Source organism: Tupaia chinensis, unplaced genomic scaffold (assembly GCF_000334495.1).
Source record: "Tupaia chinensis unplaced genomic scaffold, TupChi_1.0 Scaffold144378_1, whole genome shotgun sequence".
Classification (NCBI taxonomy): Eukaryota; Metazoa; Chordata; class Mammalia; order Scandentia; family Tupaiidae; genus Tupaia; species Tupaia belangeri.
In genome coordinates this window covers 1,908,930-1,922,868 of record NW_006204238.1, presented here as the reverse complement: position 1 = coordinate 1,922,868, position 13,939 = coordinate 1,908,930, and the positions used below count along the sequence as shown (strand labels likewise).

At 37.2% G+C, this 13,939-nt stretch overlaps 1 protein-coding gene across 1 annotated transcript in view; it reads right to left on the bottom strand.

The window, feature by feature from the left end:
- Window positions 1–2,003: 2,003 nt before the first annotated feature.
- The window catches only part of PAIP1 (poly(A) binding protein interacting protein 1), a gene marked incomplete at its 5' end in the record, with an annotated part of 35,129 nt that continues 23,193 nt past the window's right edge, over window positions 2,004–13,939 (bottom strand). Inside the window, 2 exon segments of the mRNA XM_006166942.2 lie at window positions 2,004–2,383; window positions 5,219–5,312. Coding sequence (XP_006167004.2) covers window positions 2,290–2,383; window positions 5,219–5,312 — 188 coding nt within the window.

Here is a 13,939-nt window from a genome sequence, read left to right as displayed (position 1 = left end):
CAGAATTCCACTTAGAGGTATAAGGTATAAAACTTAGAGGAAACAAAACTATTTAAGTTTTATTTTCAAAGTCTAATTTTAATTCAGACTAAACAAACAAGCAGAAAAGTGAGAAAGCTAACTGTATTAGCAGACACAGATGTACCAAATGTAGAACAGTGGGTTATTAACAGAACTATTTACATGCATATTTACAAGCAATCCTTTTGTACATAAGTTTTACTTTTAGTTAGTTGGAAAAGATTTGACATCAGGTAAAAAGATTACCTAAGGAGGGTTGAGGTGGTACCATATTATAGTAAAAGTATTAGAAAAGTGATCCTCAAGGTGTATCCATTATAAAGCAGATGAGTAGAAATAATGTTCCACACCTTCTGAATGTGGCTTCTTTCTGTTCTTTTGGAATGCCCTCTCTTAGAATCGAGCCAACATGCCATGAGATGTCCATGCCACATGGGCAAGCCAACTGTAGATGGTTCTGGTCAACAGTTCTAGTCATCTCAGTCCAGTCAACAGTCACGGAGAAGACACTCCTGATCATTACAGCCCCCAACAGTTTGAGTTACTATCCCCTTAGTTTTCCCAGCTGAGGCCTCAGACCATGGAATAGAGAAAACTATTACCTTTTGTGCCCTGTCCAAGTTCCTGAGGCAGAATAATAAAATGACTTTTAAGACACTAAGTTTGGGTGGTTTTTTAAAGCAGCAGTAATATCTAGAACATAAAATGATCCTGTTGACAGCTCCTCAGAGTATGGCGGTAGTTGGCAACAATAAACTAGTAAACAAATACTGGATGGTTACAAAACAACTGCTAGAAGTTTAAAGTACAAAGAGTCTTTATAAAGTTTGTGGAAAATGTGTATTACCAAAAAAACTATGCATGGATTTCAATTTTTGCATCAAACTCATACTTTAATTCCATTTTCCACAAACTTTTTTGAAGAATCCTCATATTGCCCTTTTATAAAAGCAACCTAAAAGCTTTAATGTTTTGTATTTGCTAGTTTTCCATGTAGACTTGATATTAAACTGAGCTCTTAGTCAATAGGCATTGCATAGAATATCTTCTATCCTAGTGTGATTTCTATGACTTTGAAGTTTTAAGTAAAATTTATTATGCCACATAAACAAGTTCACCAGCAAATTCTTTAAAATATCAGAATTCCACTTAGAGGTATAAGGTATAAAACTTAGAGGAAACAAAACTATTTAAGTTTTATTTTCAAAGTCTAATTTTAATTCAGACTAAACAAACAAGCAGAAAAGTGAGAAAGCTAACTGTATTAGCAGACACAGATGTACCAAATGTAGAACAGTGGGTTATTAACAGAACTATTTACATGCATATTTACAAGCAATCCTTTTGTACATAAGTTTTACTTTTAGTTAGTTGGAAAAGATTTGACATCAGGTAAAAAGATTACCTAAGGAGGGTTGAGGTGGTACCATATTATAGTAAAAGTATTAGAAAAGTGATCCTCAAGGTGTATCCATTATAAAGCAGATGAGTACCTGAATGACAAATATCTAGTAAAATTCTCTAGTAAAAAAGTCAATGCAACTCATGCTATAGAATAAAAATGAAAAAGCCATATAAATAAAGCAGAATAATGTTCTAGGCCTTAGATTAATGAAGTTAGTCAGGTGAAAAAACACAGGCCTAGAACTGGGATAGATCCTCAGTGAAAGGCCTTGGTTGTCAAGCCTTTTTTTATTAATGACATTTTTAAAGCCCTTAGTATCAAACAGCATCTGCATATGTAAATTACTTAATGATCCAAGACATCAGTGCTGAAGATTTTCATGATTATGATTTATATTTGAATATTTGAAGCTCAATTCATTGAGATACTAAATGTCAAACTAAATTGAAAGCTATAATACTCATATCTAAAAAGTTTGCTATATTTTTGCAGTAATATTTCAAGGCTAAGACTTCTTCCCTCAAAAAAAAAAAAAAAGGCAAAATTTAAAGAATAAGCATCTAACCAACTAGCAAAATTCACTTTCAACATTTCATTTATTTCAAAATTGATTTTATTGCAGCCAAAACAGTGGAATTAACTGTACATAATAAACTATTATATATATATACACATTTTAAGTTATAGGGAATAAAGTTTATTTTGGCAGATAGTGTTAAACAAAATTAAAGTTGCATACATTAGTAACAAAACTCAACATCCTTCATTTGTTAAAAGTGTGACATATTTTCTTGCTTTCCTGTGTTCTGCTAAATCACCATACCTAAACTGTTTTATAAAATCTGATATACTGAAATTTAACTTTACTGTTTTCGCTTACGCTCTGATTCCAAACAAAACTTTTCATAAGCTTCTTCTATCTCTGGATCCATCTCATCATCAATATCATCCAAGTATCTGTAAAAGAAGTAAAAGATGATTAATAAGTTTAAGGTTTCTCAGTTCAGAAAATGTCTAAGATGCTAAGTCATGAAATATGTGTAATATAACTTTCCTAGACTGAGATAGAGAACACAAGCCTAACTTTAGAATTATGTAAGCTGTGGTCTTCAGCCAACCAAATACTTAAAAAAAAAAAAAAAAAAAATTAAGTGTTGGAATCCTCCTACTTCAGCCTCCCAGGTAGGACCACAAGTGAAGCCATCATGCCTGGTTCTTCTGAGAGAATGTCCCTATGTTGCCCAGGTTGGCCTTGAGCTTGTGAACCTCCTGTCTCAGCCTCCTGAAGCTGGGAGTACAGGCATTTGCTACCATGCCCAGCCTTTATGGTGAGCTGTAAACTGAACGTAGGCTTCCCATGTGGCAGAGCACAGCATCTTAGCTGTGTGCACAAGTGTAGCTGAGCCCAAATGCTTATTTTGACAAGTGAAATTTTATCCTGATTCTGAGTCCCTTGTATCTGAAGCTAATTAAGATCTTGCTACATTTTTAGACATATATTAAATTCTGTAGCCTAAAAGTTCAATGAAAGGTTTAACATATAAACTTTGGAGTTCAAGGTTGATATCAATATCATATTTATCTTATCAATACACAGTTACACTGCAACTAGAACATAACTTCAGATATGCCACTCACTTCTACTGATGCATTAATATTTTATATCTACTTAACCTCAGGGTATTAGTCTTCTTTTGGTTTTATCTACTTAGTTTCCAAAAGCTTTATTTGTGCTATAATTCCTGCAATGACAATTTAGTCATATTTGCATTTACTTACATGTCCCACATTTTCTCCCATTAGTAGTGTGTTTAAAATGGTCGAAAGTAAGGCTTTCCACTGTTAAGTATGGGGGGTAGGGCTTAAAGTGCCAATGAAGATCAATTTATACATTTTTACTGAATTTCCATAACCATTTAAAAATGATGGGTACTACTACCATCTTCATGTAGAGATTAAATAAAAAACTCTGGGAGATTAAATAAACAGTTTAAATTTGGGCTAAGCAAGGAGCAGTGTCAGAATTTGTTCCGATTCCCAATCTTTTCCCTTTTCTATGCTTTTCCTTTACGACATGATGCTGTCTACATGCTCCCTCATCCCCCCAAGTTCCTGCCACCTGCAAGTGTGACAAAACTATCTTCCCAATTTTACTACTTGCTGGTGAGTTTTTTTGCAGTTTCTTCCCCATTTCCAATACTAGGGCAAGAGAATATACTTCTTGCCAAACAAAACATTGGGGGTAAATGGAGTATCGATGACAAGAACTCTGACTTCCAGTGGTATCTCCAATCACAGGACTGAAACTTCTCAATTCTGCTTGGGTCCTAATACCACTCTATGTTTTTACTATTAAAATACTATATAAAATTATGGAAACAACTACATTTCTACACCTTAAACTGACCCACAGTTATACTGTCACTAGGATAAAGGTGGTTCACCTTTTTTTTTTTTAAACCTACAACACATGAGAGATAGGATATGAGAAAACTGAAGTCAAAGACAGAATTTATTCTACTGTATCGCCTACTTAGGAGGGAAGGGACCTAAGTACCCTGTCCAGATATGTGCAATTGCTAACAAGCCTGGGACTAAATGTCCTGAGTTACTGACCCTGCCGTAACAAAGTATGGTACACCTGATGGTCAGTAATATATTAAAAGTGTATTTAATTACAAATAGTAGCACATGAAGAAACAGATATGAGAATAGCCTATAATTTATATTTTCTTATCAGTCCAAACATTTTTATATATAATCTGTTTTTACTTTTAACTGATCAATTATTATTATTTAACTTTTTCCATAAGGCATGTTTCTGGCTAGAGAGAGGGAAAGTGTGAAATCACCCCCCACTCCCGGGAGGATGGCCATGCTGCAGTCCCTTCTCCTCCATTCTCTTCCCAGGATTTTGGATACATGGGCACAGGCACCTGGCTGGTATGATTTTCAAGTCTCTGGGTCCAGGACTTGAACCACACTCAGCTATGTGGGAAAATCCAGTTCCTTAACCACCATGCCACCTACTGGCTCCTTTTATCTTTTAATAGCTAAGATTTATGCCTTTTATTATATGTCACAGTATCATCAAGTATTTTTTTTTTTTTTTTTATGTATTCTTATTTAGCCTTCAAACTCAAGGAGAGGTATTACTATTCCTATTTTATAGATGAAAAAATCTATTAGGTCGTTGAAAAAATCATAATGCATTTTCACAGAAAAAATAGGCATGACATTTCCAACAACCCAGTATGTGTAGAATCTTTTCTTTTGATGGCGTGTGTGCTGTTTTAAACAAGGCCTCATTTCACAATCCTTTTGCCTAAGCCTCCCTAGAGAGACTACAGCTAGGGCCACCATCCCTGGCCTCTTAAGGTAAGCCAGAATCGAACCCAGGCCTCCCACCATGAGGGCTCAGCTTGCTGAACATTAGTGTCTAAGCAAGTGCTACAATGTTTGGGCCAAATATACTTATGGGCCAGCCGCATAGCCTGGTGTTTGAGGGAGTTGGATCCTATATGGCAGACTACAGTTTAAATCCTGACCCTGCAGCATGAAAACATGCTAATAAGCATGTATGCACGGGCCCCCAAATCCTGACAGGATGGAAAAATGGAGAATAGACTAAAGCATGACCACACCCCTTGGTGCCTTTTTAGTATATAAGAACTACCATATAATGAGCTATAACACCATTAAATCAAAATGCCATCCCTTCATAATCTATTTTTCTAATCTAATATATTGATATAAATTGGCCACAAAAGAAAGAAACTAAAGAGAACTTACGGATCACCAGCCCCTGATAAATCTGTTCCATTTTCTTCATAATCTGGAAAAAAGTCCTCTCTTTCAAGTAATTCTTGATATTTCTCTTGGTAATCTATTAAGACAACAAAAGGAAAACAAAATTAAATGCTGGGAGAAAAAAGACATGAAATGATCAGTTACCCCTAAACATTCTTTTTGGTACTATGACTTTTCATTTAGGTAGTTCTAATGATTAACTAGCAATGAACTCCCGATTCCATAAAGAAATAGCTTTTATAAAACTTGTATCCAAATTGGTTTGCTTTTGCCCCCTGCATGCACATAGATCTTAAAGTAATTATATACAAAGTTTTAAAAATAAAGTTCATGGAAAATGAACATTATAAAAAAAAGTATGGATTTCAAAGCTTTTTGCACCAAAATAAACTTGTACTAGTTCTATTTTCCATGAACTTTTTGTAGTCCCCTCATAGAATGTTCCTCAAATTGTAACCTGAAAGTCAGTCTCTGTAATATAACAGAGTGCATTCCATAGCTAATGTGTAAGCTGTTTACAGTGTCTCCTTTCCATAAGACAAACTATTGATTATATGACTATTCTGGAAAAATACTCTACCATATTCAACAAGGAGGGATTTTAATCAAATATGCCTGGCTTCTAGATCAGCCATCGCTCCTCCACAAGGAGGCAAACAAACCACCTGGCTGGCAGGTAACAGTAACTAGTTCACATTTCTCAATTACTGATGAGGTTCTCTTCTTTCCTTCCATGAGAAATAGGGGAAAGGCAGCTACCTAGCAAATGTTTTAGTTCCATCAACTTTCCCTAAGTTGGGTCTTCCAAGGTCATATAATAGTTCTCCACCTGCCAGCTATTGGGTCCATCAGGAAAATCATGACATATTTTTGCAGAGAAAAACAGAAAACTATGACATGATTTTCCCGATAACCTAATATCCTGGGCTTTTAAGATTAGTAGATCTGTGTGGAGTCTATCTCTGAATGGATCACTGTCTATTAAAACCAACTACTTTGGGACTGGCAGATGGTGTAATGGTTACACTGCTAGACTCCCACATTGTTGGCTATACTTTTGAGTCTCGGACTTAGCAGCTTAAAAGTCATACTGAGTACATGTCCAAAATCCAGAGAGGAGAATGGAAAACGGATTGTGGCATGGCCATCCCCACTAGGGGGTGATTTCTTGCTCTCTGTCTCTCTGGTGAGCACATACCCCCTATTGCAAAAATCTGTAAAAAGCCAAAACAAATAAACCAGCTACCTGAAAATTAGGTATGTGTGTGTGTAAGTTTATTGATTTCTTTCTTCCATGAGCAAGAATCACCAGGAAGGAGACAGGCATCCCCAATAGGGTCTTCATGCCACAATCTACCCCTAGCCTTGGCCAGCCCTGGATCACAGGCACACCACACCCCTGGTGTGTTCAGAGGTGAACGTGAAACCTTTCCATGTGGGTGGGCCTCCCAGAGCAGTAAGACTGTGCCATCTGAACACATGAAATTCGATTCTATTTTTCTTATTTTTTGTTTTAAAATTTTCCAGGGCATGTGTGCTCACCAGACAGAGGAGGCAGAAGGACAGGAAAAGAGAGGGACAGAAAAAGAGAGAAACCCTGCAGCGGGAGACAGACCACAATCTTTTTTCCACCATTTCTCCATCCTGTCAGGATTCTGGACACACATGCACTTGTGCCTGGAGCATTTCTCAAGCCGCTGGGGATGCGATTTGAACTTTTGGCCATGTAGGACCCAGCTCCAAATGCATAGAATCTACTGTACTAGATGAGCACTAAAATTAGTTTGTTATAAATAGAAGCCACTTCAAATTTTGAAAGGATATTTTAATTACATTAGATGAGTAAAGATCATGATTTTCCAAGACTGGCAGTCTCTACAAAACTAACTCTAGCTTCCACAGTTGGTGAGATTTTGACATCTGATTCTGACAAAATCTTCCTGCTACAAATATCTGAGGTAACAGATAAGACAAACTTTTTTGTTTTCCTGAAAGGTTTTTGCCTTGTGCGCTAGCTGGAGAGACAGACAGTAAAAAGGAAAGTGAGAAATCAACCCCCCCCAGGGGGAAATGGCCATGCTGAAATCCCTTTTCCTCCATTCTCCTCCCTGGATCTTGGGCACAAATGCACATGGACCCGGCATGATTTTGAAGACACCAGGTCTGGGACACGAACCACAGTCAACCATGTGGGAATCCAGTGACATAACTGCTATACCATCTGCTGGCACCAAGACAGACAATAAATTTTTATTATTTTTTAAAAAGAATTATTAACTTATTTTAAGTTCTTTAAAAATCTGACCAGTGGGAGTCCAGCGCCTTAACTACCACACTATCTGCCGGTCCCAAGACAATATTTTTTAATGAATGAATGAGCTCACATAAGAAAGTCAAGTCACAAATGAAAAAGAAACTGGAAACCGCACATAAACTACTGTAGTGCTGAAGCCAGGAGGCCAAGAGACGATGTTGGTCTCAGTAACCTAGGGGGTAGAGTTTTAAAACCCACAGATAGTCAGGAAGCAAGTCCTTGAGCCCATATTCTGGAAAACAGAATATGGAATCTGTGCTCCATGTTCACTTCACCTTGCCCAAACCTGGGACCCTCAGTGGGCTAATGTTCAAGCAAAAGATGGATCAGAAAAAAACCAAAAAACTGTCTGCCTGGGTTGGAAATAGGGTTGGAGCACTATGTGAAAACTGGTCCCCCCAAAATTTGTAACTATGAGCCTGCACCTCAAATTTCTACCACTCACATGAAGAATAACCCCTTACACAGAAAATAAAAACTTATTCCAAATTAGTGATGGCCCTGTGGCAAATGGCAGAAGCAAACACAAACCATTTTAAATAGAGGTTTCTACAATTTAAGCATCAAATGGTTTTCGTGAAGAAAAACAACATTAAAAAATAGAAAAATAATAATGAAGGGAGTCAACAAACGGGCCACAATCTGTGTTACAAAATATTTAGGAGAAGAAAAATTATGTGTGGAAAGAGCACAAATGATAAAGCAAACTGAGCTAACTCTTAACAAAAAGTACATCTGGGTAAAGGGGTGATGAATATTCTTTGCCCTATTCTTACTTTCGTATCTTTTCATTAAATTAGAAATAATTTTTGAATAAAAAGTTCAAGACAGACAGTTAAAGATAATGTTGTAATAATAAAAAAAAATTACACAAAGGAACAAATTTTCTGTATGTTAAGCAGAAGTAACACGGTTAGAAGTGAGATAATAAAACAAACAAAACATGTTTTGAATGAGAAAAAAAGGATCTGAAAAAAGGTCACGATTATTTGAATAAAATGCAGAAACAAAATTTAGTTTGTTTTTTCAAACTGAATTTCTACAAATAAAATCATCACTAATAGGAATAATATATAAGACAAAAATGAACAAAACCCCAAGTGAACCAAAGTAACTTTAAAGAATAAGTGAAGGAAGATTTGTCTTACCAGACACATTAAGATTTACAGTACGATAAGAACAATTAAGAATGTGGTAGGGACCAGCAGTTAGCGTAATGGCTATGTCGCTGAACTTCCATGTAGTCGACCGCAGTGAGTCTCGGACCCGATGGCATAAACTCATGCCAGGTGCGTGTGCATGCGTGCCCAAGATCCCAAGAGGAGAAGGGATTGCGGCGTGGCCATCCTCTCTGGGGAGTGATTTCTCGCTTTTTGTCTCTCTGTCTCTGTTTCTCTGGCGAGTGCACGTGCCCTATGGCAAAAAATCCTCTCCAAAAAAAGAAAAAAAAAAGTGTGGTAGGGGTGAGCATTTGGGGTGAGCAATCCCACATGGCTGACCTCAGTTTGAGTCCTGGACCCAGTAACTTAAAAATCACACTGTGTGTGTGTGTGTGTGGGTGTGTGTGTGTGTGTGTGTGTGTGTGTGCAGGCCCCAAATCCTGACAGAATGGAGAAGAGGAGACTGTGGCATGGTCACCACCCTGCGGGTGATTTCTCACTTTCTCTGTGTCTCTCTCTCCTCAGTGAGCACATGTGCCCTAGGGCAAATAAACACAGGGATAAGGCACACAAGTTTATAGAGGAATCATATGATACAAACAAAGGGTTTAATTATAAACTGAAAGAGGAGGGATGACTTAATACTTATTGCTGAGATAATAAACTGACATTTGTTTTAAAATCTTTGATTATGAGAGGCAAAAGCTACAAATTACTAATATTTTCTTTATCTCATTTAGATTTTGAATCATCCTTAAAAAAAAAGTTCTCTTCACTCTGATTGTAGAAGAACTCATCCATATTTCTCACATTTTTAAATTTCTACTATACCCCGTATATAAAAATAAGTCAAGTAGACTAATGACTTAACTGTACGAATTATACAAGAATATTCATCTACTCTAAATATGAAAAGCAACAAAGTAAGAATTTTAGAAAAAAATAAAATTTGACAATGGTAAAGAAACCCTATTAAATCAGAGAAAGCATGAACAAGACTGATAATCAAATTGTGTTTTCATTAAAACTCAAAGCTTCTCTATGGCAAGATATTAGAAACAAAATGGATCTGACGGCATCTGGGCAGTAAGGGTCAATGAGGCAAGGGCAAAACTGCCCCCACCGCCTCACTTCCGGACTCCCTAGTCCAGGACCCACTCAGACCCATAGGCAAGTAGGCAGTTTCTCCATTTTTTTCCCTTCACTCTCCTCCATTCTTTTGTTAATTTCTTCCTCTTCTTCTCCCCACAGACTGCCCCTTTTGCTGTAGCAGCCACCTGCTAGGTCCATCTGAAAGCATCTGGCGAAATAGTGCGCTGTGCATTAGCACGGCGTGTGACTTTTTCTTTATTCCCCTCTGCACTCTTTTCTTTTTCCTTATATTTTCTTCTCTTTCTCATGTTCCACCTTGCCAGGGGGACTAGCAAGGACTAGAATTAAAGATCTGAAATTTTCTAGTAATATAAGGTTCTATAGGATTCTCCCTTGTACTGAACCAGCTGTGACAAAGGAGATACTGCTCTTCAGACAACTGAATACATTATCTTTTTTGAGACCACATTACTAAAAACAACAAGACAGAGACTTCAGCAGACGTCAATTCACAGCAAAAGGGAAACACACTCCTAGTCAGTGAAACATTCTCTTAAGAGGTACTTAGAAGTGAGTACATCTTTCGTAGAAGAAGAGCCTCAGGTCTGAATAAACCAGGAAATATGTCTCCATCAAAGGAACAGAATAACTCCCCTTCATCTCTCCTAAAATCTGACATTACCAAAATGTCAGACAAAGAATTTATAACATTTATGGTGAACAAATTCTATGAAATGGAACAGAAAAGAGACAACGAACTTTAGGAGATTAGGAAGTCCTTTCACGATATGAAAGAAGAAATGGACACCCTGAGAAAGAATCAGATGGAGCTATTAGGGGTCAAGTCTGTAACAGAGGAAATCAAAAACTCCCTTGAAAGTATTAAAAGTCGATTAGACCATGCTGAAGATCAAATCTCTGATTATGAAGATAAAACCTCTGACCTAGAAAAAACCACCAAGAAGATAGACAAAATAACAAAAAAACACGAGGATAATACACGAGAAATACTAGATTCCATAAGGCGTCCAAACATCAGAACAATAGGCATCCCAGAAGGTGGAGAAACTAATAAGGGCATGGAAAATCTATTCCCACAAAATCCTGGAAGAAAATTTCCCCAAGTCTAGAAAGGCACTCAACCATCCAGACCCAAGTAAAACAAAGGACCCCAAAGAGAATCAACCCCAGAAGATCTCCCCTAAGGCACATCTTAGCCAGGCTGTCTAAGACCACAGATAAAGACATGATACTAAAACTGGCAAGAAAGGAACGAGAAGTGACTTACAAAGGCCATCCCATCAGGCTAACACTGGACCTCTCAAAGGAAACAATGCAAGCAAGGAAAGAATGGGAAGACGTATTGAAAGTTTTAAGAGAGAAACAATTTCAACCAAGACTATTATATCCTGCAAGATTATCCTTCATATGGGAAAAAAAGATTAAAATCTTCTCAAACGAAACCTGAAAGAATTTGCCAGCACCAGGCTAGCTCTAATAATATTGAATGTTAATGGATTAAATTCTCCAATCAAGAGACACAGACTGGCTGAATGGAAAAAAAAAAAAAAAAAAGAAACCCTCTATCTGTTGCCTACAGGAAACCCACCTCAAGGAGAAAAGACATACATAGACTGAAAGTGAAGGGTTAGAAAAGGTTTTCCATGCAAATGGGAACTAAAAAGGAGCTGGAGTTGCGATACTGATTTCTGACAAAATAGGCTTAAAACAAAAACTGTTTGAAGAGACAAAGAAGGGCACTATATTGTAGTAAAAGGCTTTATAGATCAAGAACGTAGAACGCTTATAAATATCTATTCTCCTAACAAGGAGCACCCAAATATGTGAAGGAAAGACTGTTAGATCTGAAAGGGGAGATAGACTGCAACACACTAATTGTTAGAGATCTCAACACTGCATTATCCTCTCTGGACAGATCATCTAGACAAAAAATAGATAAAGAGATAAAGGATCTAAACGATACCATAAATCAATTGGACTTAACAGACATCTATAGAACTTTCCACCCAAAAATGACAAGATATAGTTTTTTCTCACCCCGACATGGAACCTTCTCGAAGACTGACCACATCATAGGACACAAAGCAAGCCTCTACAGATTCAGAGGCATAGAAACTATATCCAGCATCATCTCCGACCATGATGGAATTAAACTTGATTTTAATTTCAAGAGAAATCCTCAAAAATACCCAAATACATGGAAACTAAATAACCTACTCCTGAATGACTCCACTACTACCGAAGAAATAAAGACTGAAATCAAAAGATTCATGTGGGACCAGCAGTTAATGTAATGGCTATGTCGCTTGACTCCCATGTAGTTGACTGCAGTTCGCGTCACGGACCCGGTGGATTAAAACTCACAACGGGTGCGTGTGCGTGTGTGCCCAAGATCCTGCAAGGAGAATGGAGGAGAAGGGATTGCAGCGTGGCCATCCCCCCGGGGGGCTTGATTACTTGCTTTCTTTCTCTCTGTCTGTCTCTGTCTGGCAAGTGCACGTGCCCTATAACAAAGACCTCTCAAATAAATAAATAAATAAAAATTCATGGAAGCCAATGACAATGAGGACACAAGTTTCCATAACCTTTGGGACACTGCTAAAGCAGTCGTAAGAGGGAAGTTCATAGCAATTAGTGCACATAAGAGGAAGACAACCTCTCCGGAAAGAAGGCTAATGGATCACCTAACATCATGCCTCAGAGAATTGGAAAGCAACAACAAAAAAATCCAGAAAACTCCAGGAGAAAAGAAATGATAAAGATCCAAGCAGAAATAAATGAAATAGAAAATAAACGTAATATACAGAAAATAAATGAAAGTAAAAGCTGGTTCTTTGAAAGGATAAATAAAATCAATACACCACTAGCGGGACTTGTTAAGAAGAAGAGAGAAAAAAGGAACCAGGTGAGCAGAGGGCAGTTAGGAGAAGAATGATAAAGCAGGATTAGTGGTGTAATTTGCTGGAGGAGATGACAGTTTACCTATTTTATTGATTTAATTTATACCTAATATTACTTGAAAACAAAGTTTGTCTACATGCAGAATTATGTGCATTATAATAGTAAGGTCAAAAAGAAGGTTAGGGCCAGCAGGTAGTGTGGTGGTTGAGGTGCTGGATTCCCACATGGCTGACCACAGTTCAAGTCCTAGGCCTGTTGGCTGGAAAATGAGGGTAGGTGCGTGTGAATGCATGTATGTGCACGTGCTCAAAATCCTAAGAAGGTAATGGAGAAGAAGGAATTACCGCATGGCCCGCACCTCAGGGATGATTTCTCACTTTCTGTCTCTCTGTCTCTCTCAGGCGAGCACACCAGCCCTAGGGTAAAAACAACAGCAAAGAAAGTTAAAAGTATATAGTTAAAAAAAAATTAAATTGGCATTTAGGAGAATTAGTACACGTGAATTCATGTTGTAGTTCCTACACTAATATCAAAGAAAGATGAAGATGTTTAGTGTGTTTCTGAGCTTTCTATGACCAAGAAAAAGTCAAGAATATAATTAAGGATTTATATTATCCATAGAACAACAACATTCTCTTTGCATCAAAGTCTGAAAAAAAGTTTCAACTGTGGGTTCTTATCATGGAAAACAAAGGGTAATACAGTAGATAGTATCTTTTTTTTAATTTTTAAAGAATTATTTTAACTTTATTATTTTTTATTTATTTTTTAATATACATTCGCTCACATTGTTTAGCTTACAAAGTGAACATTTCAGTGTGTGAACATTTCTCCCCAGTCCAGTTGATCATCATATTAACAGGAATAAAGATAAAACCATATGGTCATATCAATTGATGCAGAAAAAGCATTTGATAAGATACAACGACCCTTCATGATCAAGACTCAGCAAAATCGGCATAGAAGGGCCATTTCTCAGCACAATAAAAGCCATCTATGAAAAACCCATAGCAAACATCATCCTGAATGGAGAAAAGCTAAAAGCTTTCCCACTAAAAATGGGAACAAGACAAGGATGCCCACTTTCTCCACTCCTTAATACAGTACTGAAGTCTTAGCCAACGCAATCAGAAAAGAAGAAAAAAATGAAAGGCACCCGAATAGGAGAAGAAGAGGTGAAACTCTATTTGCAGATGACATGACTGTATACATAGA